This window comes from Choristoneura fumiferana, chromosome Z, assembly GCF_025370935.1.
Source record: "Choristoneura fumiferana chromosome Z, NRCan_CFum_1, whole genome shotgun sequence".
Classification (NCBI taxonomy): Eukaryota; Metazoa; Arthropoda; class Insecta; order Lepidoptera; family Tortricidae; genus Choristoneura; species Choristoneura fumiferana.
The window spans coordinates 24,727,282-24,755,035 of record NC_133472.1 but is presented as its reverse complement, the minus strand read 5'-3'; the positions used below and the strand labels follow the sequence as shown (position 1 = coordinate 24,755,035).

Here is a 27,754-nt window from a genome sequence, read left to right as displayed (position 1 = left end):
GGGCTACTCCGAAACTCGAAACTCGAAGTTCGTGTCGTGCGGTTCCTCTCGCTCTCGTATTAAATAGTATAAGTGTCAGAGGGACCGCACGACACGAACTTCGAGTTTCGAGTTTCGGAGTAGCCCTGCAGGTACGCCGATTTCGGCGTACTATTTGTTGCCGCAATTTGACAAGTACGCCGGCGGTATCTAGTCGAGCGAGCGCGCGAGACCAATCATTCATCTAAGATGCGTATGTTAAAATAAAAATTTGTAGGAAACTTGAACACAGATCAAAAATAACAACCTAAGGTATAGGTAGAATAGATACCTAAAGTAAAGAAAACCCGCGAAGTACTTGTAAGAATTAACTACAATGTCTTTCAAACATTTAAGTAGGTAGGTACATTTAGATGGTACTTAATAGGTATCACAGATGCTTGCATATGAGAGTGAGGAAGAGTAGGTTGATGTAAACACATTATTGTTTAGACGACGTTAAGCGACTTAAAATTACCCAGCCAAATACAAGTTTTTGTGATTGGTGCTAGGCAGCAAGCACACATTTTCAAGACGTTAGCGGCGGCGGCAGTTTCAATTTCCACTTTGACGTGAGTGGATGTGTCCCGTGGAGCTCGTTGAACCCCATTCAGTGAGTGATCGAGCATCGTCATCCGTAAGAGGAAGCCATACAAAGACGTAAGGAACATATTCGTTTATTGATTGGCAGGAAATTGGGTAATTCGTCCTTTTGTACTATTACGACATCGACTCCATGGATGTTATTTAAAGTAGAATTTACTAACGCTAACGTTAACTTGATGGAACCGGACAACCAAAATTATTTAAATTACCACTATTTAGGTACCTAACCAGTTTTGGTTGATGTTGTTCGTATTAAAATAAAACTTATAGAAAAGCTACTCTGCAGTGGAATATCGACTGGCTGTGTGGTTTCTATTTCATGGAGCTATTAGTTGCTAGGCACATTTTTTTGATCGCAGCTTATTTTTTTAAATTGGGAATAATTTAAAATTGTTTGTTGTGGCTTTGGAGCGGTAACGTTTCGTGTGCTCTGCCTACCCCATTTGGGAATACAGTCGTGATGTTTGTGTGTGTGGTGTGTGTTTAAATTGTTATACTTAATGTTACTATTAAATTTTCAAGCATGTAAGAGTTCGTAAGTTCGTGTTCAAACAGACATAAATAAAGCTAAAATATCTCTCTATTTACAATTTGGTTAATTGTTACTGGCAATTTAATTGTAATAACACGTTCAGGTGACAAATAATTTATCTTAAAGCTCTTAAAATTAATTGATTGGCAAGCCTGACTGAATCACCTCATCATTCACATGAATATTCTAGTAATACTGGTAATACTCGTAGGTATAGAAAATAAACCAACGAAGACTACGAAGCTAAATGTTGCGCGTTCGATTCCCGCGTTCATTTTGTACTTCATGTAAATATATCTCTATGATCTATCTTTTTGTATTCAAGTCATGTGTTCTGTATTCTGTTAGTTATTCAGTGTTTGTTTGTGGAAAAATAATTTACTTCCGTTACGAAATACCCAAAAATCATTCGGTTAGATCATGTAGAGTAAGCTTAGTTTTTGATGTTTAATATTTCAACACCTTTGCACGTAAAGTGACTCAAAAGCGCCACAAAAGAAAATGTTGAGTTGAATTAATGAATGAAGAAGAATGAAATGTAGGTACTCGTACAGTCGTGGGCAATAATATTTTTATAGCTAGCTAGCCTGCTAGTGTTGTTCATATCACTATACCAAATATGTAAGCACTTTCCTGCATAATTGCGGCACCTGCAGCATTTTCTACCTATATTAGATATGTTGATGGAACTATTTTAACTTTTTAAATTATTACCAGATACAGCAAACATGTCGAAGAAAGCCGCAGAAGGCAAATCCTCTGGCAGCACTTCCGAGGCTACGGAGTCTACTCCTCTTGTCTCCAAAAATGTAAGTTGACGCAGTGGTCTTTGAGGGAGGATCGCTACTTAAATTAATTAGCCGATTCCGCTATGGATCAATATCACTATCTTAATTCTTACAACTAGCCGCTAAGCCGCGAAAACTTTAAGTGCGCTAAATTTCGGCTTAGATGGAAATAGAGAGTAAAATTATTAACAGCGACAAAGGGGTGTATTGAATTAGTAAATCATCTTTTCTTTATAATATTTATATAGTATGACGCAAAGTTGCTTCTCGCCGTCAAGCCCAGCAGGGCTACTACGAAACTTTCAACAAGTATCGAGTTTCAACTCGAAGCTAATTGTGTCGTGCGGTCCCTCTGACACTTATAACTATTTAATGCGAGAGCAAGAGGAATGGTACGAACTTCGATTTTCGAATTTCGTAGTAGCCCTGCAGATATTAGCTGTTGACGTACCCATTAGGACAGCGTAGGGGAAAGTCGCATTGAGAGATTAATAATCGATATAGAGAAGTTAACAACTAGGTTAATACTTATTCGATTTTTTTACTTACTCTACATTCTCTATATAATTCTTCTCTAAATATGCGAACGAAAACTGTTTTGTTCTTATACGAAACCAGTTACGAACGTACACTTTTTGTTCTTGCACGAAACTAGGATCAGCGATCGACTTCTGGGTTTTTACTGAAGCTCATTTTCACAGTAGCGTTTTTTTCCAACCAGAATCGAAACAGACACAGTGTTCACGGAGCTCCGCTACTTTTCCGTAGTTTTGGCCCTTCGGGCCGATGTAAACTTAACATAACGAGAACGAGAGGGACGATATGACACGAGTTTCGAGTTTCGTAGTAGCCCTGCTGTGTATGTAGGTACTCGTAGGTGCGTTTAATTCCTGAGGCCGTGTTGATTGCGATCGCGAGCGTTAAAAACGTCAGGCAATACGGCCTCTGGTTCCTGGTTAGAGACGAGCCTAATGTGGTTTGAACCGAATAAGTAGGTACGAACTTCGGCCGAACTTCGGCTCAATAACATGCCTCTAGTCAATTTTAAATACGAGTAGATACATAAGAAGAGATTATTAAATTAGATTGTTGAAAACACCCTTTAATAATTCAAAATACAATGTTTTTCAATGTTTAGTTAGAACCCAAAAACTTTTTATTTATTCGATTTATGAATGTACCTAATCATGAGTTTACTAAAATAATACTACTACTAAGTACTAAGTTTATTTCATTTTTGTTACTGATATGGCAGACAGCTTAAGCGAAATATATCTTTTATATATGTATATCTTTTTTTCTACTGCCGAATGTTTGGCATTTAAACCGAAGTGCCGAATGCCGACGTTCGGTTCAAGCAGCCAAAATTTCAGCTCATCCCTATTCCGGATGCGGTTTTCATCAATAGATAGTGATTAAAAACGAGGTTTATACCTATTATATACCTACCTACAGGGTGACATCGGAGACGTAATCAGAAACTACTTTTTTAGGCATGTTAATTGATAGCTATTTACACGCACTAGTCCTTACACGAAACAAAAACCGTTTATTTTTTATTATAAACCACGATTTACTGCATTGGTGATTTAATTAAGGGAAATATTAACAAAAAAATAAACTATCAATTAACGAGCCTAAGAAAGGTTTTTCTGATTAAGTCTCCGATGTCACCCTGTATATGGTTGTGGAAACCAGGGGCGGGTTGCTGGTTATCGCATATTATCAAAATGTTAAAGTGCTGAATGTTGTGCGTAATTGGTAACTTAGGTCGGGTGTGACAGTAACAATTTGCAGTAACGTTTTTAAATTTTATATTCAATTCTGACAAGACTCTCTACCTATTATTAGTTTTATACTTTACATCTGTAGCAGTACTGTACGGTGTATGATAGTGATAGAGATATAAAAAAATAGAGTCTGAACATCTACTTAGTCTGAATCTGACCTTAAAAATGGTATAACATTATGTTTTTGTCTATAAGTAGATCAATGATATCATCACCCAAACTCGGCTGAATGGTTCCTTTGTGATCGAAGTGTAGTTTAATTTGCTTAACTTAATGTTATCCCGTTCTAAGTATAAAATACAATGCTATAAATACAAATGTATGTCGTATTTGAGGTACAGTTAGCAACAAAAATATACATAGGTACGTTTGAAGTGCCAAAAATATGTATACAGGACTTTGTTGCCTGAACATTATGATCTACAAATATTTTCTCAGTTAGCATTGGTTTCAATAGTTATATTAGAGTATGTCATTATACCTGTAGAGATGATTAACAGTAAGGTACCTAAACGGGACGCAGAAACAGACGCCGTTGACAAAACTGGCTTTATGAACTAACTAATCACTTGAAATAGTAATATTTTCATCTATAGTAGGTAATAGTAGATTATTGTCGTGGCCTGGAAGTAGGCAATTGCTGGCTGAGTATGAGTATTAAACGGACGAGCTTGCGAGTCCGTTTAACTAATACGAAGCCAGCAATTGCTATTCCAGCCGAGACTAATATAAAGCTTTTCTCAAAAATGGTGAATAATTCTGAAATGGAATAAACTTTTTCTAAATATATTGTAAATTTAATTTTATTTCAATATTATTCTTATGCTTTTCCGCCTTTTCATTAAAAATAAACTGTAGGTGTATTTTTCCAAAACACCACAATATTTCAGACCCAATAGAAAAAGTCCGGAGTTCAACAAAATATATACCGGTCATTAGACTTGGATGTCTAAGACTTGTGCCAAAATTTCCATGGCCTTTTAACTTAAAAAAAAATTGTGACTGATTGCAGGCGCGCTAATTCGTTATTGTCGAGCTAGCGCGCCTGCAATCTTTTTAACTTTTTAATTTTTCGCTGACCATAAACTATGCACTTCACCTTCTGATATGTAAAGAATAATGACAACTTTTACGGACATTTTTGAGAAAATAATATTATATTGTCCTTGATAATACTTAAGTCTTAAGAACTTAACACGCTTACCAATGTCCGTGAGCGATAATGTATGCTCAGCAGAGCAAAAACGAGAAGGTCACAAAAAACGAGACATAATGGCGTATTCAAAAATAATTAATTGACAACATTTTTAATATCGATTTACTCCGAAAACTATTAGTAAACTGATTAAAAATAAATAAACGTTAGGTGTCGAATAATGTAAAAAGTAATATTAGGGGTACTTATAAAACCCAAATTAAATACACAAATGGTTTATTAATAGGACCAACCTTTTAACATGTTTTTGGTTTGCTGAGATACAAATAAAATTCCTTGAATCTCTTAATTACAAATAAATTAGATCGTTCAATAACGGCTATCTACTAGGCACTCAATTGGCGTGATATGGTGAAGGGTTGTTTTATCTGACGTTTCAAGAATTATAGTCCATTCAGGATAACATTAACATTGGGCTCTAAAAGATCACAGAAGAAGGGGTTATAAACATTTTTGTGAAGTCGTAATAATGATGATGATGATGAATAAAAGACGTACTTTATAAGATAAAAGTCATTATTTTGTTACAAATTTCGTTTGTTACAAATGACAAACTAACACAATATTAATACGTAATTTGCTACATAATATTAATTCGATTATACATAGTTTAATAACTGGGTTTCGAGGACTCATCCGCTCTCATTCTCTGTTTAAAAATATTCTACTCGTAGTCACTGCTATGAAGTTAATGCTTTTTTCCATTTCAAATTTCATCGAATTTGATGTAGTGCTTTAGTTGTAAAAAGTTAACTATTCATATATGATTAAAGGTCATCACATTTTGATCCAAACTGGCGATTAAAAACTATAAATAATGTACAGAATATTTTTTGAGTTAACAATAATAACAAAGCTAATCTCACTAATATTAATTATAATTGTGAAATTTTATAAGTCTGTATGTTTTTTTGTTACCTACTTCTTCACGTCTTAAGCGCTGAACCGATTTAGGTGAAATTCGGTATACAGATAGTACAAATCTCGGGGAAGAACATAGAATAGCTTTTATCCAAGAAAATTGCTTAGTTCCCGCGGGATAGCAATAAACGAATTCTACGTGAACGGAGTCGCAGACAACAGTTAATGAATAATTGAAACTAATATATTGACGTCTTCGATATTTTAATAAGAATTTAGTTTCGACAGTATACTAAAAAAAAAAAAATATTAAATGATTTCCTAAAGCGTGCACTATAAAGAGCCTATTTTCCTTCTGTCCATTCCTATATTGAACAGACTGTTACTTAGTAGATGGGCGTTTTCGTGTACTGATGTCCCTTTCTTTTTTTTACAATTTGGAAAATATATGGATTCTTCCACTCAGAATCAAGAGCACAAATTGATTCCGATAGTTTAAAAAAAAAACAGTTTTGTTACGTTTTTTTCGGTGCTCCCTCCTCCCTACAATCTGTCAATAGCCGCACGCAAAATTCCGGGCCCTAGTTATTATCGTTTTTGCCTAAAATTTTTAAATGTGCAACAAACTTAATAATATGCATTACTAACCGTTACCCGCGACTCCGTCCGCGTAGAATTCGTTTATCGCTACCCCGCGGGAACTATGCAATTTTCCGGGATAAAAACTATCCTATGTCCTTTGCCGGAACTCAAACTAGGTAGTTATTTGTATTCCGAATTTCATCAAAATTAGTTCAACCGTTTAGACGTGATGAAGTAACAAACAAATAAACAGACTTACAAACTTTCGCATTTAAAATACCTACTAGCCGTTGCCCACTACACTCCGTCCGCGTAGAGTTCGTTTATTGACATCCCGCGGGAACTATGCAATTTTCCGGGACAGAAACTATCCTATGTCCTTACCCGGAACTCAAATTATCTTTAAACTGAATATCATATAAATCGGTTCAGCGGTTTAGACGTGATTGAGTAACAAACATCCAAACATCTTCACAAACTTTGACATTTCTAATATTACCTACTAGCTGTTGCCCCCGACTCCGTCCGCGTAGTATTCGTTTATCGCTATTCCGCGGGAACTGTGCAATTTTCCGGGATAAAAACTATCCTGTGTCCTTCCCCGGGACTCAAACTATCTGTATACCAAATTTCATCTAAATTGATTTATTTAATTTAAATTTTCATTACATCTTCACAAGCTTTCACATTTATAATATTGGTAAGATATGATATATACTTATATACTTAGTAAGTATTATAAAGAAAGTCTGTATTATTTCAGCACTTTATTTCGTGACATTGACTCCCCTCCCGTACCCCAGTGACGCCTACATCGCATATTATATAGGCAGCGCTGCTTAGCTAGCCGAGCGGAATGAGCGGCGACCACGCGACTTTTTATCCAACTGACCGGTTATGTTTTTCGAGCATAGTATGTATGTATGTATGTATGTGGGTGTGTATGTCCATGTCTGTGGTAGTCGCTGCAACCTAAGCGGCTGGATGGATTTTAACGAGATTTTAACATATTATAATATTTCAATATGGCTTCTGCGAAAAAAAAGGCGAAGGAAAAAAAATGTATTGTAATAATATGGGTAGGTACGAAATGAAAGCTAATTAGCCCATTCTAAATATATATGGGTTATAATACTTTTAATCTACTTACCATTTTCACAGAAATATCAAAAAAGTATAAAATAAAACATTACACTTTATATATTTTTTTTCTCGTTAGGTTTTTTTGATATTTTGTGTTTTTTTATTGTATGATTGTTTTTTTTGTGTTATTTATTATTAATTAATTAATTTTGATATAATTGAGAACATACATAGGTTTAAGTTGTCTTTTATTGTAGGTATTTTATTAATTTTGACATTATATAATTTTTTTTTTGATTCTTCAAATAAAACATTAAATTCAAAAACTAAAAGGAAGCAAATAAGTCTAGAGATCTGAAACTATGTGAATTAGCTAATTTAAAGTTCAACAGTCGGGACCCATCCAAAATGTTGCCAGCTCAAAAATTGTTGGTAATGGGTCCCAGTGTTGAACTTTAAATTAGCTACTTGACAGAGTTCTAGACCACTAGACTTATTTTTTTCCTGTTAGTTTTTAAGGCAGTCGGGTTTTTTTATGTTCCTACGAGTATGTATATGTATGTATGTATGTTCATTTATTTGGTCCACGCTGTAGCCTAAACGGCTGGACGGCTTTTAACATATGAGGTATCATTGTATTCGTCATTACTTTTGGAGTGACAGAGTAGGTATATTATATTTCAATATGACGTCTGCGACAAAAAAAATGGCGGAGGAATAAAATAAATGTAATGTAACAATATGAATATCAAATGAAAGCTAATAATTAGTCCATTCTAAATATAAATGAGTTATAATACTTTTAATCTACCATTTTCACAGAAATATCAAAAATGTATAAAATAAAACATTAAATTTCGAAAATCAAAAAACCTGACTGATTTAAAAACTCTAAGGAAGAAAATAAGTCTAGTGATCTAGAACTCTGTCAAGTAGCTAATTTAAAGTTCAACAGTCGGGACCCATTCAAATCATGACCAGCTCAAAAATTCTTGGTAGGTAATGGGTCCCGACTGTTGAAGTTTAAATTAGCTACTTGACGGAGTTCTAGACCACTAGACTTATATTCTTCATTTTAGTTTTTAAGGCAGTCGGTTTTTTCCAATAGTTACTTAAATTTTTAACTCGTGATATCTTTTGAATGGAATGTCCGAATTGAATAATTTATTTTCAAAAAGTTATATAAAGGTATTGAACCAGTCTTGAATATGAAGGATTTCTTAATTTTGATAAGGTAATACCAACACTTATTGTGACATAACAATAATAGTTAGACATATGCTGTCGCGACACTTTTTGTAGATAATGATGTGCGTTCTGCGAAGTCGTAGTTTACCTACATTATTTTGTTCTATCATCAAAAGTTTTTGCAGCGCAATCGATGTAAGGATTATTTTAGGTATTTTTTTTAAACCTTGGGTTATATTATTGGGCTTTAGTAAGGATCCCTAATTTTTTGAAAATATAATATAGCCTATGTCACTTGGGGATAGTGTAGCTTCCCAATGGTGAAAGATATTTTTAAATCGGTCCAGCAGTTTCGGAGCCTATTCAATGCAAACAACTAAATCTTTCCTCTTTATAATCTTCTTCTAATATAACTATAAAATTCTCGTGTCACAGTATTGTGACCAAACTCCTCCGAAACGGCTAGACCGATTTTTATGTGTTTTGTGAAAATATATATACTAACACCGAATATATTCGGTAAGTCTGAGAATAGGATGTAAACTATTTTTCATACTCCTACGCGGACCGAGTCGCGGGCAACAGCTAGTATTAGTATAGATTTGTGGTATTGGTGTCATATTTGAATGGCTCCTACGTACAAGGGCTTAAGTGTAAAATCCTTACTTTACAGGACGGCCTTTCAAAGTCAAAAACTGTCGTAACTCAGAGATGGTTTATTCGAAACTTCTAAAATATGGCACACTAGCTAATAGTACTCTATCCTTCAACCACAACGAATAAATTTTAATAAAATATTTCTTCATTAAAAGTTATTGTGCATACGCCCATGTACTTGAATTTCCGGGAAATAAACTTGTGTTCAAAAAGACAGTAAAAAGATCTATGTGCTACTTTGGCTCATATACACGTTCAATTTTAAAATCTTTGGTAAAAAATACGTTACCCAAGATACTTGGGGAAATAAAAAAAAAGTAATACAATCACATTACGACGTAGCATTGGGGTAGCGGCGTTCCGCTTGACGTATAAGTACCTAAATGGCAGTTATGCCCACAGATTAAAAAAAAACACCCGGGATTTATCGCGTAAAAGTATCAAACGTACGTTAAGCCCTTACCTTAAAATTGCATCTATTTCGGCCATTTTACTTCAATTATAACTCGAAAAATAATTGAATAACAATGTTTTCTTAACCCACTATCTAAATAAAGTTTAGCGCCATTCTCAAAATTTAAAAAATTAAGATTTTTTTCATTAACAGACACAAATAGGTATTCCTAGATTTAGGTGCTCCTAAAATATGTCCATAATAGCACATGAGATGTGATACGCAGCCCGCAACACGGTGTGTCCTTACAATCTAACCTCAGAAATCTCAGCGATTCTTTCATGTACATACCTACATATACACATAGGAATCTAGTTTTCTTTGTGGCATGAATGAGTTTGAAATTCAATCGAGACGGCGTTACACTACACTTTTATTACGTTACATTTTTATTAAGATTCCTAAGGCTGGGTCCACATTTGTATCAATTTAGCATAAGTATGTATAGGTGGTGGGACCTTGTGCAATGTCCGCCCGGATTGCTACCACCATCTTGCTCGCTAATCCTACCGTGAAACACCAGTGCTTGCGCTGTTGTGTTTCGGCGTGGAGAGTAAGTCAGCCGGTGAAATTACTGGCACTTGAGGTATCCCATCTTAAGCCTCTAGGTTGGCAACGCATCTGCAATACCCCTGGTGTTGCAGATATTTATGGGCAGTGTTGATCACTTACCACCAGGAGAGCCACTTGCTCGTTTGCCATTCAATCGAATAAAAAAAACGGGACGACTCTTAGCTTGATCATTGGGTTTATAACCCGCGCCAAACTTCTAGCTCTCTCTGAAGTTGCAGCGCGCAGGTGTACAGTCAGTAACGTTTTAATATAATCCTATTAATATTATAAATGGGAAAGTTTGTATGTTTGGATGTATGTTACTGTATATAATAATAATTTAAGTGTATTAATTATTTTCAATAAGTGATTGACAACTTGTAACTGATAATAAGTAAGTAACTATCATATTTCAATAGGCTTACTTATCATATTTTTAAAGCTAAAAAAAGCAGGATAAAATAATAAAACGGAAGAAAACATTAATCCGTGATTAATAAGAACAATAAGGGGCTGTTTCACCATCCATTGATTAGTGTTAACTGGCGGTTAGGTGTAATACCGTCTCTATTTGTTTTGTTAGAATAGACGGAGACGGCATCACATTTTACCGTCGGTTAACGCTAATCAATGGATGGTGAAACAGCCCCTAAATAAATTAATAAAGAATAACGGTATTTGTCTCGGCATTTTAACAGTATTTCAAAAACAAAACAGTGGGTAGGCACTCCCAAAGCAATAACAATAAGTAATAACTAAAATCAACTACTTAAAACAGTAACGTAACTATGAACAATAACAAAAATCTAAACTCGCGACGCGAATAAATAAAAGATACTCGCGCGGCCGCGGCGACTGTACTTTCCACTGCTGAACCAAACGTGTATTTCGTAGAAGCACTCGGCGCACACAGATGCACGCATAAACATGCAGCCCAGGAGCCAGCGGGTGTGTGGTCTCCCGTCCTTACCCGCTTACGTCCTGCAGATACCGATAATGCGCTACTGCGACACCAATCGCCTCGTGTTCAGAGCGAGCTAGAAGTTTGACGCGGGCTACCGTATCCCTTAGTAACAAAATTCAATCTGATAACAGGGACCGGAGGATCCAACTAGTCCAGAAGAGGGTGGCGGACTATCAATGAAGCAGACCGTTCTTCTAATCGCAGGGGAGATGGCGGGTAGTGGTGTCCTGGCTCTACCACGAGCACTCGCCAGGACCGGTAAGACTATTAGTAAAGTTTTATAATATTAAAAAAGCCCCAGAAGGTAGTCAGGCTGTAGGTCGAAGTACGAGTTTATAGTTTGACCTATGGTCCTTAAACAAAGCTTCTTGGATTTGAGCCCGGGCTTGCAACTCCGAGTTTTTGGGATGTAGCCACATGATATTAGTAATTTTCTTAACAAATCAAAATAACTAAACAAATAGTATCTTTAGCTTTTCTTTGAAGGAAAACGTCGTGAAGGCTCTTGCATACTCTAGCGAAGCAATGCTGTAGTGTGTGTGGGAACTACAGGATACAGTAACTGTCGTTAACTTATTTTTAACTTGATCATCAATTAATTATACACATATTATACAATGTAAAAATAACGTAGCATTATTTTCAAAAGATAAGTTCTTTATATTTTATTCAACTCAAAGATAACAGGATGCCTGTTACTTGCACAGCGAACAATGAGACCTTATTTTTACTTCACGTTTTTCAGACGTGTGTTATCTTTTAGAACTACTTATGCGATGAATTATTCCACTGTGTGCGTAGTCTCATTAGAGGAAAGCATTCAGTGTTGGAAACGTTACACATAGATACCACAGGCAGTGATGTATATGTAGGCCTACGCACTATCAGACGGATTCTATAAAACAGGTTTTTAACTTGCGCTGAGATTTAAAAGACTGTTGGAAGTTATATGAAAAGCGATCAGATATTTTTATTCGTGCTAGCTAACTTAAATAATATTATACTAAATCATCGTACTGTTTTGTTTGTACCTATGTATATTGGATCATTTTAGAAAAAGTTCCTTTTACAAAACTTTACATTTGGCCGAATTCAGTTTAATAATAAAACGTGCAAGAATAATAACATTCAAGTCGAGCTAATGCGAATGTTCTGATTTAATAAACTGTACTCGTATTTTCATGGCAATGCGTCTGGTTTTGTAATTACAAAATAGTTGAAAATGTAAATAATAACTAACAGTCAAATCACAATCATTCGTGTGCTGTTTCAATTTACGTGTTTACTGCGAAGCGTAAAAATCAAGGACAAATAAAAAAAGTAACTTTTCGCTGCAAAAAGTAATAAGTAAAAGCAATACAATAGTTATATCCTGTACATATTTACATTTCTTTCCAGAATCAATGTCGATAATATTTCAACTTTCCTGCCTTTCATGCGCACACGGTTTTGGTATTTTCATAGATTTAAGTACACTCACAAATTTTCAGCAATAGCCTTTCTTTAGAGTTACTTAATAAATTACTTCGTTACTGACTAAGCCGGGAAATGAAATATATTACTTTTTAATCGTATAAGCTTCGATCAACAAGCGTATAAGCCAGCGGTTCTTAACCTTTTAGTTAGGAGGGACCATTTGACTAAATTTCTGTCTTGCCATGGACCACCAACTGTATGAAGGTAATATACAGTAAAATTTTAAATGAATGAACGATTGCGACCGCTACTTGACTGGCGCGTCGTTTTACCAATCGTTGTTGATGGCTTCGCGGACCACTTCGAGTTCTTCCCGGGACCACCAGTGGTCCGTGGACCACCGGTTAAGAACCACTTATACTATAAGCGATTCAGGTTTTTTGCTTGCGTGACATTTGTATTCCTCTTATTCTCTCCTATTTTACAAAAACGTGAGCGATATACGTGTCATTATCCAGGGTGGTTCGGAGTTCCGGTCATTATCCTGATGTGTGTCATCGCCGCGTTCAGTGGCAAGAGGCTCGGCGACTGCTGGTCCATGATCGAAGAGCGAGACCCCAAAATGAGGAGCAGGCAGAGGAATCCTTACGCTATCATTGCTAACCAAGCACTGGGAAAAACATGGAGGTAACAGTGTTATTTTCAACGTACTTACTTAACTATTTTGACGTTCGACAATACATAGTTATAAACCTGTGTTATAAACTGACATCCTACATACAAATCAATAACTAACCTAGGTAGGTACATCTGACGAGACAAACTAACGGGCCGCTTTCCTTACAAGATTGTATAAAAAATAACACTTTATTTTGGCTCTTCAGCGTATACTATACATAGATTTGCTGATACATAAGTACGTCTTAAATTACTTAATTATCAGTAGGCATTATATTTCTAGAATGTGTATGCATATGGAGGTATATGGTCACTGTGTAATTCAGTTATATACCAAATACAAAGAGGAAGATTTAACTGTATTTTTACCTATCTTGAAAAGAGGCTAAGTAATACGAGTACATAATCTGCCCGGATATACTCTACACATTCCTGACAAAAAGGACCTTGACAGACAGACGGACGGACGGACAGACAGGTGATCAACTTTAATTAAAAACCTGATAAAGTTTACCCATTTTTATTTCGATATGACACATGTAACATAATAAAATAAAAATACGAGTAAATTGATCCCCTGTCTTCAATGAAGATTCATTACGATTATTTCCGGGTACGCTATAAGTATATTACCTACAGCATATTGAAGCTTTGTTTTTGTTTACCAAACTTATTCTTTGTTTAGTTTCATAGATAAATAATTTTGTTTTCAATAATTTTTGTTCCGTCCACCAGCTGGTGGATTAAGTCCTATATATGAGGTTCCTTAGTGATTATGACACATTAAAGCAAAAGTTTGTGAGTGTCAGTACAATGGGGAATGAATTAAAATTTTAGAAACGCTTGAAACTTTTTTTACTCATAGGCGTAACCTTTCTAATTAACAGAAAAAAATATCAGATTTTTAAGTAGCATGAATTAATTTTAAAAATGAAAGAGTTTTCTTTACCACCGATTAAGACAGTCCGGTAGGTTACGGGTTGTTCCATAGTCCAGAATAAAAAACATTAAAAAATAATTTATGTGTCTTTGAATGGTCTTTGACTCGATCGTTTTGACAGGTAAAACTCTTTACCGACTCGGATAATACCGACATGGAAATATCGATCCTGTTTTTCATCTACACACCCATATAAAAGTCATGTCAGTATAAATTCTTTTTTATTTTATTTTTATTCTGGACTATGGAACAACCCGTAACCGACCGGACTGTCGTAATTTGGCGGTAAAGAAAACTCTTTCATTTTTTTAAATAAATTGATGCTACTTAAAAATCTGATGTTTTTTCTGTTAATTAGAAAGGTTATTCCCAATATATAAGTTACTCTATGGTTACTACTATTGATATAAAAAGTTTTAAGCGTTTCTAAAATTTTCAGACATTCCTTCCTACATAGGTACTTATACTCTTTGGGCATTCCCCGTTGTTTGTTACTTCTTCATGCGGACACGGCAGGACAGATTTGCATGAAATTTGTAAAAGAGGGTTTTTCGTAAAATTTAAAACGCATTAAAAATGTACGGTACAAGCTTAAATGAATTAAACTGGGTACAAGCGAGCTCTGTTCCAAATTTCGAACGTGTTATCATTTGCTTTTCATCACAATATCTTTTGTCATAAGTTACGCAGAGAAAAAAGATGGTAATCTGAGTTTAACATGAGCAAAACTGCTGCAAAAACTATGCCTATAAGCAGCTATTAAGAGTCCACCAACGCCAAATGGCGCGAGCGGTTTTGTACCTCACCCCCGCGACCCCTCTGAGATCGATCGCGTGCAACCGCGATTTGTTCATCTTTTTATTTTTTTTACTTAATGTTTACTTTATTAATCAATTATTTATTATTAATTTAAATAATATAATTAAATTATCACTAATAATTAATTTTTTATCTCTAGGAGGATTACCCCCATTTATTGGATTTTTTCCTAAATGAATAGTAATTAACTTAATATTAAAAAATAAATTTTTTATTATAACCTTTATTTTTATTATAATAAGATTAATTATACTTTTATATTATATTCGAATTATACATAGCCGTCATGTGACAGCAACGCGTTTTCGCGCGCAGCGCGGCGCAATACGGTAGCGCTAAAGTTTTTCAGAAATGTCAAAACGATCATTTCTTATAGAGTTTGTATTGAATACGTCATAGATTACCTGCTATGACGTTAAAATTTTCCGCGTTAAAACTGATTCAATTTTATGTACTTAGGTAATTCGTTTTAATTAATTTGAAAATCGTAAAATTACGAATAAAGTGAAAATTCGGTTATTATGAGTATTTTCAAAGCTGCATTACAATACAATACAATGACTCTTTATTGTACTCCGGTCTGAGAGGAGAGCCTTGGGGGAGGCCTGTGTCCAGCAGTGGACGTCTTACGGCAGACATGATGATGATTATACTAAATGTCACCTAACTTTTATTTTCTTAGGTACACTTTAATTTAACTATGGCCTATGGAATTTGTTTAATCGTGTTTTGAAAGCAATGACTAACTCAGGAATACGATCAAGATTATCGTAATATTTTTTTTAGTACCACGAAATACACGAATTTTATACCACGTCTCTTTAAAATAGCAGTGAGTGGCGTTGGTCGCCTCTTAACTGCTCGTTACCCTAATTTCAATGTAAGCAAAGCTGAGGACAAGATCTAGATGTTCATAAGTTTTCTTTAACGGATTTACTCGTAGAGCTTCGTTGTTCTTGGTGCTCTTAATCACAGGTAAAATCTAAGTCAAAGGGTTTTTTGACGTACTCGTAAACCTAGTGTTTGATATCCTAATGCCCTATAGATGAGAGCCTGCTAAATATCACAACTATTGCTAGTGACCAGCACTCGGACGTGTAGGTGAGATAGGGATCAGTTTTGTAAAATAGTTATTTGTTATGCAAGGCTGGAAAGTAACTGTTTGGCACAAGTGCTTATATTGAAACCCGAGCAAGCGAAGAATCCTAGGATTGAACCACGAGCGAAGCGAGTGGATCAAAAGAAGAATGCTGAGCGTAGTCGAGGGTTTCAAAGGCACGAGATGCTAAACAATTTTACAGCCGAGTGGAACACATAATTTTTCACCTCTCGACAGCGAGAAACATAGTAGGTACAGATGGAAGAAAATAAATCGAACACTTTTATAAATCAGTTTCAGGTTATGCTAGCTTGCTTATGCTAGTGACTTTTTCAAAATCGCAGAATTCTCATTCCATGGAAATATCTCAAAATATGTACATTCACGTTCTTGTCTCGCCAATAAACGTTACAGTTTGGCGACTAACACTAAATGTACCTAATGCATGTAGAATTGTTTCAAGTTAAAAAAAAGAGGGAATTTCTAAGTCCATGTAAAAGTTCAGATTTCTAGATCCAAGTTTTGGGTTGGACGTTGATTAGTGAGTTAGCCAGTACTTTTTACTTTCATTATGCAAGTAGCTAAACCTACTTAAAGTAAAAATAATTATTACTAGAATTGGTGATGTGAACTTTTTCCTCCAGTAGGTAGGTGCGTTTTGAATTTGACAACATATACTTATTTGTCGTTATTTTTTGTGAATAAAGATAAAAAAACTTATGTAATAGAAAAAAATGAAAATGTTATCTATTTTTTTGGTATTAATAAATACTTAACAACAATAATAACAAAAATAACACAAAAATTAAAACCCATTTATATTAATGAAATAATTTATGACAATCCACGTTTCAGAACGTGTCATTGTGCTTTTTTTTCGGGTGCGTTTCCGAATCTCTTTTCATCATTTGATATCTATTTTCTTCTTGTTTGTTCTGTATTTTTTTATAATTATAGATGCATTTGGAATAGTTTCAGAAAAATAAAATGAGCTTTATTATTACTAAATATTCTTTTATCAATAAGAATAAAATAACAGATTAATCAACAGATTGAAATATTACTTCAACAATGTATGACGAACTCTTTGTGAACACGTCAATATTCAACGCTTACTACCTCAACCTCGTATCTACCCGAAGAAATCAACACTCTATTATACTTAACATAAAGATGATTCTAAAGCAATTTTATTTGGCCAGATTCGAGGTTGTGAAAGTAAGCGGTCCATATATATTTTCAAGGGCACCTGTTTACGATAACGTTCGAATTTCAAAAACTCTTTCCAGCCAAAAGGATAAAAAGCGACTTTCCACGCAGATTTCGAAGGATAATGAAAGCTTTTTCGAGCTAGTGAGCTGAAATAGTTATTTGTGCAACAAGAGAGCAAAGTCGTTTTTTGGTGCGTGTGTTGATTTTGAATCTCGAGTAAGCGAAGGATTCTACAATTGAATCACGAGCGATAGCGAGTGATTCTAGGTTAGAATCATGAGATCAGCGAGCGATTTCAAACACACGAGATGCAAAAAAAACTTTGGTCTCGTGTGACACATACAACTTTTCACCTGAGCAGTGAGAACATTTAAATTAAAGGTTAAAATAAAACCAGATATATTTAGAAGACAAAAAATATCAAAAACTTAAAAATATAATCCGATTGTTAAGAAATAAATATAGTACCTACCTACTAACTTAATCATATTTAAAACTTTTTCTCGAAAATGATTCATACAGTCGCCATTACATCTTTAAAAAGTCACTTAAGAATGCCAGACAACGATCAAAAGTCTCCGGTAAGTAGACAGGTTTTGAATATGGAACGAAAAAGTATCCAGTATAAAAATAAACCTTTAAATATGATTTTATTAGGATTTCTATTGTTTGAAATATGAATATAAATAGATTGCTTTCAAATTAATTCAATTTGACAAATATTTGATCCAACTTTAAGAGATAGGCCGTATACGGAAGGAATTTATTAAAAAAAAACAAGAGCGGCGGCTTTCGTACAACGAGGTTGCATACTTTATTAAAAGAGTGGGAAAATTGTAACATTTCGGAAATATTTCGCTGTCATATAATTCACTATATGTTTTTTTTTAATTCCACCTCGTGTTTTTGTTCTTGAATTTGTCCTTATTATAATTATGTAATTCATTATTGACATATTTTTAATGTTAAAGGTCAACACAGTATTTTTTATTAGGTTGGTATAATGCTTCTTGCTTAATTAAAAAGTAAAATTAAGCGGGATATTCGTTCATTTATGCTCGTTTTGTTTGCTAATTTATCTTTGTAGTTTTTTAGTTTGTATTTGAGAAAAGCACCGTACAAGCTTCGAGCAATAAGTGCTATACTAAATTCCTCTAATAATGCGCTATATACCTACTTAATATAACAGACGTTTTGTTTTTTTGCGGTTATATGTGTATCCGAATGTTTGTTTGTTTCTTTTTAGGCATACAGAATTTGAAAATCGAACAGTATCGATTTGATCCTATCTCTCGCTTTTTTCATATTGAGGTGAAAGTGGCAGATCAAAGTCAAGTTCAAATATTTGGCATTCAGTGAGTGGACCCAGCACTGTCCTCAGCATTGAAAAAAAAAGCTACTTTGTCTCACGGAGTGAGTAAAATGCGATTTTGCTCACTGATTTCTCATAGCAATACCTGCCTGTTTGAGGTGCTGAGGTGAAAAATATGTTTCTTTTTAAATTTGAACCGCAATCAAATTTTCTTTACTATTATAAACAAAGTAGGTACGTAAGTATTAACAACTCATAATTTATTAAGCACACTTTAATTTCATCGAATGTATTTTTCGATGATTGATATGATGTTTGCTATATAGACGCGGTAGTAGCGACTACAACTTAATCTACTTCACATGCGTGAACTCATGGTGAAAAATAACTACCTAATGGTCACCGAACGATGCCAGCCAAACTGGTTTTGAACTTGATCCATAAATGGATGCGGTTTCAACATCTATGTTGTTTTTTCGGATTCTTTTTATAGGCCGTAGGTAACAGAGAAATATTTTGTTAAGTCAACGTGTTGTTTGCATTGTATTGCATATTATTAGAGCTACGAGTATGTCGGTGACTTTTCTTCGGCGAATTTCGATATGCTATTCTATACTGTAGATATCGAGCTATAGAAGTGGTGTATAACAAACATAACCTGCATTTATTAGAATCCACACCCGGCATTAACCAAATGAATACGATGCCTAGACGGTGTAATTTTTGAATCGACTACGAAAACACAAACTTTAGGTTGAAAAGCAAAATGGACGTACCAAAACGCTTAAATGAAATTGTAATGAATATTTTTAGTCTAGGCACAGAATAAATACCTACATAGTAGGTATCTACCTTTCTTTCTGTAAAAAAGGTTGCCTGGAAGAGATTGCTCTTAAGCGATAAGGCCGCCTATTGCTTACCTTGTAATTTTCTCTCTGTGTACCTATTTTTTGTATCGCTTACTATTTCTGGTGCTAAATTAATGAGTCATTGTACTGTACAAGTTTAGTGTCGGTTTTGTTACCGTACATTTCATCATCTTATCACTATGCAATAAGGTGAATAGGTAAACATATCTTTGTAGTAGACTGTACTCGCCACTTTCATGTTTTGTTAATGACTTAGGTAAGTAAGTAAGTACCTACCTACGTTGCGCACCGTGCTAGAGACGAAAGTACTTACTTCTTCTCACCAAAAACATTTCATGTAAAATTGGCGGCCAGACTCATTTATTAAGCTCATAACTCCGTCACTGTAAAAAAGTTAACAAATCCTGGGAAAAGCCCAGCCCCTGAGCCCTGACTCTACGAGTAGGTACCTAATAGCCCCACACCTTGGTTTAAAAAATTTGGCTTAGCCATTTCATACAGAATAAAATATGTTTAGGCTCTTAGTTCAAACAGTAAAATCTTAATTCAAGCCAATCAGGCACCCGTAGCCAGGAAAACTGGAACTTTATAATATACCTATCTATGTAGAGTGTAGTTTGTATTCTGTTTTTTTACAATGTTTATGTTTAATTTCTTCACAATCGAAGCGACAGACTCCTTCATAAAGTAAACCTTATCCTCGACATTACCTTCCACCCTCACCGATTGCGATGATACAAACGTCTCGGGAAAATAGCGCCTTTTATGCTGCGACTTATTATTTATTCGTAGGTTTTGCCCTTGTCGTAGTCACAGCACCATTATCTGACACAACAAAGCGTACACAAATATCTGACACGGCTCTATTTCTAGGGCCAGTAGTGTCAGATATTTTTCAACGTTACGCTGAGGCAGATACTAATGCAGGGACTATACAATCTACTCGTTCTGATATATTTTTTCATCACACTTGCTCGTAAACAGTGGCGATGCAGGCTACCTTGGTTGCAACCTCCCAAATAAAACCCTCGACCTTAATGTGCTTGTCATGAAGCCCAAGGTCGGTAAATGAGTCCATGTGCGTACTGATACTGCTGCGCCGTGCCCGTGCGCGCGCTGCTGCAGGACCACAGTCATGCAAACGCACGTTGCGGCGCATGCTGCAGGGGGGAGGGGAGGGCGGCGCTACCAAGAGTGCAGCCTAAGGTATCGCCAATATTTGGAAGAATTATATTTTTTCTTTTACAAATATAAAATTTTACTAGCAAATGTGATGAAAAACATTTTATGTCGCACAGGCGGTACAAGAATTACGAACATCGACTCATTAAAGCCCTCAGTCTTCGACTTCGGGCTTCTAATAGACTCTCGTTCGTAATTCCTTATTTACCGCCCTTAATGTACTATTAAACGTGTGTTGTGGCAGCGTGGTGGTGTCCTGCGCAATGATAGTGACGCTGTTCGGCGTGTCCGTGGTGTACCTGCTGCTGGCCGCGCAGATCATCGAGAACGTGTTCCTAGCGCTGATGCCCACCGTCACGCTCTGCATCTGGTACCTCATCGTCGCCGGCGCCATGACGCCGCTGCTGATCTGCGCCACGCCCAAGGACTTCCAGTGAGCAAATATTACTTGTTACTATCAGTAATTGGTTGATTCAGGCGCTACTTTGCGGAGGTCCCTGGACTGTCAATGCAACGCAACTTTTACCTTGCTCCTCCACGACTACACTTGGACTACTTACTGCCAATTTAATGTCGCACATTATTTTCGAAAAACATAAGAGTTACCAGCCTAGGTTTGTACGTACCCACGATCCTCTGCTTGGTCAATTCTCTAGGCTATCAGTATCTGAAATATCTGAATGTGTCTGGGTGAATGAAATTTAGCAAGCAGATGAGACTGTCATAACACAGGCTACTGTTGCTTATTCCGACGTTCCCACGGGATCAGGGTGTATTGAGGTAGTATGTAAATGTAAAATCCTGAAATTTCGAAAACGCTTGACTTAAAAATATACTTATGTTAGCTGTTGCCCGCGGCTTCGCCCTCGTGAAATTCGGTTATCGCGCGCTGTTCCCTGGGGAACTTTTCCGGGATAAAAAGTAGCTTATGTCACTTTCTGGCCCATAAACTATCTCCATGCCAAAAATCACGTCGATCCGTCGCTACGTTTCGACGTGAAAGACGGACAAACATACAAACACACAAAATTTCGCATTGATAATGTTAGTGTGGATGCTCTTCATGCACTTCTAATGGAAATTCAGTTAATCTTGGAAGTCTTATTCAACTGCCAGATCTAATGTTTCAAGAGAGGGAAGCCAGGGCAAGAGCATGAGAGTAAGGGAAATCTGTCAAACTCAATAAGCTGAACCCGAACTGCTCCTGTCTATTTTACATTACGTTTTTACTGAAGTATTGGTAACTTACAACTGGTTTTGTAGATTTTATTATATTAAAATTTAATATAAATATGCATACGTATAATTGTTTCTTTTATATAGTCTTCAATAGTTATTATTCTAATTTGGAGAAAAAATCTAGTTTAACAACACGTTTTTTGCGTTGACCTTCATAGTGTCATTCCGATGTAAATTTGTCCAACTTGGATATCAAAAGCTGTAAAAGAACTGGTTAAAACAATTTATAATAATAAATGCTAGAATGCTTACTCGTACTGTGTTAAAAAAAAACAAAAGCCTTAAGTACACCTACTGTTTTATTATATTAATTGGAAAATTCGAGCTTCCCAGCTTTTGAGGAGCGCAATGGACCTCAACATAGGATAATGCTCACACGCTCTACTGAAACGTTTAGAAGCATCGCGATATTTTCTCATACTGACAGTGATATGAAATACATAACTCATTTAAACAAATCAAAATAACAACAAGCTTTTACAATTCCCTGACATGAGGTTAACATTTCTACTAACTCTACCTCACCGGTAAAAAAACTAAATTAAATTATGACTTCATGGTGGGTAATTAATGAAAACAAATATTTAGTTCACACTGCGAACGAAAACTGTATCAAGTGCATTTTGATTGTTTCAGTTTCACGGGCATCATAGCTTTCGGCTCCACTGTACTCGCCTGCGTGTTGTACTTCATCCAGATGATGAACGATATTCGACCGTTTGTGTACCGCTACGGCCTACATGGATTCCAAGAATTCTTTCTCGCTCTTGGCACCATCATGTTTGCTTTTGGAGCAGCATCTACTTTCCCCACTATTCAAAACGATATGGCTGATAAAACAAAATTCAGTAAAACACTGAACTATAGTTTTGGAGGTAAAAATACAATTTAAATTTTCTATAAAGTATTGTCAGTGCCGTCTTTAGGAAAGAAAAGTACTTATAGCATTGTAAATACAGTAAAATAAATAATATTTGCTAACCTGAGCAAAAAATACGTGCGTTCTTAAACATGCATTCCGTTATTTAATTTTTAATGACAGCATTGAAATTTGACAATCCAAATCCTAAACTTTCTAATAACTAAATGGTGATGTAAACATGTTTGTAAACATTTATGTTTTCAGCAATCCTTCTCCTGTATTTGCCGATCGCTATTGGCGGGTACGCCGTGTACGGCGAGCCAGTGTCTCCCAACATCGTTACCTCGTTGTCTGCCACTCCGCTTACTCTTGTGGCTAATGTGCTGATGGCTATACACCTGGTTTTTGCCTTTATCATCATCATAAACCCCGTCTGCCAGGAGGTCGAAGAACTTTATGAAGTCCCGAGAGGTAATTTTTAAAGAACTTCAGATACGAATTCATTGCATTAGATCGTGGCTCACACGACGAACGGTGGTAAAATACTCTTACCTACTTTGCTTTATTTCTACTCTGAGTGATTCGCTGACAGAGGAAGTATGGAAATCTTTTCTTTATTGATGGAGCCTCTATCTAGTGCTGTATAACTACGTAGAATTTCAAGTTTCGAGTATAAAGTAGGTACGTCACACCAATTGTTTGCAATTGTTTTGTTCCTGCCTGTGTCACAAACCGCCTGATACCTCCCCTCTCAAAAAGTTTGACGTAATTTATGGATGACAACTTAAGTGGTGGGCGGTGGCATCCACAGATTCGGTAGGCTGGCGCATGCTGGTCCGCCTGTCTATAATGGCCGCCCTGCTGTTCATCGGCGAGAGCATCCCGCGGTTCTACACGATCCTGGCGCTGGTGGGCGGCACCACCGTGGCGCTGCTCACCTTCGTGCTGCCCGCCTACTGCTACCTGAAGCTCATCGACCAGCCGGCTGCCGAAGGACAAGAGGCTGCGTAAGTCACATTGTACATTCTTGACCCACAAAAACAAAAGAGGAAGTTTTCAAGTCAACGTGAACTTTTTTCTATGACCAAGCCATAATTTTTTACATACCTCTACTTAGTTGACAGAATTCGTTATTTGTATTTTACAAGCTTTTATTTAGTTTCACCTGTCCCATTGTCTGTCTGTAGTCAACTCTTGCAAGTTAAATTTAACCAACTTCCAGTAGTCGGATTGTCTTGAAATTTGGCATACTTAATATGTAAATTGCGTGACAATACAATAATCTCGTAGTGACTTCTTGGTAGTCCGGCCAGGATCGTCTCCGCATGACGGAACTCTTCTACGGTTAATGGCATCAACTTGAAATTTGGTATGCAATAAATGTAGTTTAGTTGACAGTGCAAGTAAAGCCGACAAAAAGTGCAGTCAGCAAAAAAAACTTGTATTAAAAATGATTTTTTTACCAAAAATGTTACTTTTTAAATAGAGTAACTTTAAGGTCCCGTTTAAATTTGCAAGGCTGACTGCTAAACGCAGTTTTCACCATCTAGGGTTAAAAAAAAATATCGTTAATCTGCGTTAAGGATGACAGTTGCATACATTTTGACACTTATTAATCCTGGATTAGCACTTATAGCTCTAATACGTGTCAGTCCGCCTAAGAGTATACTAAATTGGAGATGATTGTTTTTTACTATGTTAGTCAGTCCTGTATACATAGGTATTTGGTTATAAGCTAGTTATAAGTTACTATTACAACTTTTCTATTCCTCCAAACTTAGGTAAGGTATTACCGTCAAGAAATAAAGAACACTGAAGAAGGGCAATGAAAATGGTTAGGGTTTGTAATTTGCTAGGATTCTGACCTGAGGGCATATTTATGGTGTAACACTTGCACTCACTTAGGTATTACAAAGATCTCTTTCTACCCTTATTCTACACCGTTTAAAAGACGATATGGTGTTTCCGAACCCGTTAGACATTATAGCCTCTGATTATCTTATTGCTCTTGTCTTGATCCTCAGATCATACAAACAACTCTTGACTATATTGGCTTAAATTTCCTTTCACTCAATTTTCTACATACCTGTAGCGTGGAGTCAATATATTCTTTAGACAACCCGGAGAGTGAGAAAAGCGCGAGTTACATAATGTTTTCGGGTGCAACACATCACAGGTTAGTGTACACAAGCTTTGCACCCTTCGGCCACTTTGGAAACCAAAGGTTCGAAACCTGTTAAGAAAATAGAGCTATTTTTCTTTTTCGGAAACCTGGTTTCAAATGAAGAAAAATAGTTCTGTTTTCTAAACTGGTTTCCCATAGAGAATATAGAATCTTCTTTTGAAACTCATTCACAAATTTCAATATGTAAGTAAGTAGAAGTAGGTGCCAACACCTGAAGCGATGACCACGACCACTCTGTCAAGTGTGATTCCGACAAAGAAGAAGTAGGTAAGTATACAATCTTAGTTTCACAATCGCGTTTTTTCCCAATTTTAAACGACACAAATAGAAATAGGAATAGGTTGGTTTTCAGGTTATGTTAACTATACATCGGCCCGAAGGTCAGTAACTACACGAAAGTAGGAGCTCCGCTAGCGGAGCTCCGTCAACACTGTGTGTCTGTGTCGATTCTGATTGAAAAAAAAACCCAACTGTGAAAATAAGCTTCAGTTAAAAACCAGAAGTCGATCACTGACCCGACCCTAGTTTCGTGCAAGAACAAAAAGTGTTCGCTCGTAACTGGTTTCGTATAAGAACCAAATAGTTTTCGTTCGCAACCGGTTTCGAACAAGACCGAAAAAGTTTTCTTCCGCAACTGGTTTCGAACCTTTGTTTTCCAAAGTGGCCGAAGGGGCTTTGCAGTACTTCTCATCAATAACGTCACGTAAAAATTTTAGGCAACCAGGTGGAAATCAAGTTGTGCATTATCGTCATGCATCATCCATACTTACCTTGCGAAAGTGTGTATGTTTGTCCGTCTTTCACGTCAAAACGGAGCGACGGATCGACGTGATTTTTGGCATAGATATAGCTTATGGACCAGAGAGTGATATAGGCTACTTTTTATCCCGGAAAATGCACAGTTCCCGAGGGAACAGCGCGCGATAAGCGGATTCCACGCGGGCGAAACCGCGGGCAAAAGCTAGTAAATTTATAATTAAAATTTACGTTCAAAGAACACGTGCATGCTATTTACTAACGTATTAAAGGATAGTTTGCTCATAGGAACCCACCCGGCTGGATGAAGATGGCGTGCTGGCAGGTGATCTGCGTGGGCGTCGTCGGCGGCATCATTGCTACCTACAGCGCTGTCAGTGCTATCTTCAGCACCAGCCAGGCGACTCCCTGCTACTTGCAGTAACCCGACTGGATATTTACATCTGATCGCGTTATCATAATAATGTATGGAATTAAATGACTTCATAATTATGATGTTGATATTTATGTGCCTTAGCATTTAATTTTACTGTTGAATGACAATAATGTAATATATATTAATACAGTTATTTGGACTTTAATAGCAGATTTAACGAAATATTATACGAAAGGTAATAAAATATTCACGTTTGCCCCGTCAATAAATAAGCGTGGACTTGCTTGTAAGGAAAAGTAGTTGAGCGTAGTTTTTTTGTATTATGTTTTGTGTATGTATCTCTTTTAATGTAACCTTTAGATATATAATTTTAAAAATTATAACATTCGTATTGTGTAAGTAATAAGTCGCAGACAGCTACTTAACTTTTAGAAAATGGTTAGGTGTAAAATTCATATAATCTGGTTCTTTGTTTGAAGTGTTAACGTGTAGGTACCCACGCATTTTATTATGGACTAAATAAATAAATAAGTTTCGTTATATCGTTTGTTTTAATAGAAACAGTTCTTACTTTAGTTTTTAGCAAGTATCTATTATATTATACATAGAAAATATATGTAATACCTAGATCTAATTATTCCTAACTAGTGATCTTTAGGGTACCTACAATTTGCGTCGTATCTACTGGGCACTCTTTGCTTAGCAGAACTAAGTTTTTTCATCATCAACAACATGACGAAAGTAATAATATTAGTAACGTTGCTCATTCGATTTAAAAACAAACACGTAAATGAGATGTTAAGGGGAAGCTATAAAAGTGTCACGATAAAATGAATTTACCTACCTTTAATTTTAGGGACATAAGTACTTAAACGTTGACTATAAGTTTCCTTTTGTTCATTGGTTATCCATGTTTGTCAATTGTATTTTTATTTCTTTATTTTTTTTACGATAAAGTGTTAACATAATTATGATACAAAGGTACATATGTAATAGGTAATTTAACTTAATAATAAATTTGCTTCTTTACAGGGTATGTGTCCAAGTTATCAGACACGTCTTATTATAGACTTTATTATGCAACTTAATAATCAACTTAAGGGTAATAGACAAGTACAAATAAGACAGTAAATTGAGGCATGCTTCATTTTAAACATTGATGCTTAGACAAAAACTTGAAACCAAATGGAGCCATTTCTCTCATTTTCCAAAAAAATAAAACCATGTGGGCTACCACAATATGGTTTATAATAATATTACATTAATAGTTACTAGGTAATTAAACGTCGTCTTAATATTAAACAAAATGACCCCCAGCAGACTCGGTCCGTAATGATAATGCTGATTATGTTATCAATAATAAATAGACAAAGATTAATAGTGATGTTCCCACATCGTTGGTGCTAAGGAAATCGATATTTTAATTACATGCATACATTATAATTGGCGGTTCGTGGTCGCCGCTCGACAACCCGTCCCCCCAACTGTTATCTGTTCTTCGAGCTATGTCGTTGAATT

The 27,754-nt window shown here is 35.8% G+C and overlaps 1 protein-coding gene across 1 annotated transcript; it reads left to right on the top strand.

Moving 5' to 3' along the window:
* The first annotated feature begins 545 nt into the window (after window positions 1–545).
* LOC141431975 (uncharacterized) lies at window positions 546–26,776 on the top strand. Its single transcript, XM_074093309.1, has 9 exons — window positions 546–678; window positions 1,874–1,965; window positions 11,423–11,549; window positions 13,226–13,394; window positions 21,063–21,251; window positions 22,694–22,932; window positions 23,184–23,390; window positions 23,731–23,926; window positions 26,149–26,776. Exons 2-9 carry the CDS (start codon window positions 1,885–1,887, stop codon window positions 26,282–26,284), a joined length of 1,344 nt encoding a protein of 447 aa, XP_073949410.1. The 5' UTR covers window positions 546–678; window positions 1,874–1,884; the 3' UTR covers window positions 26,285–26,776.
* The last annotated feature ends 978 nt before the right edge of the window (window positions 26,777–27,754 follow it).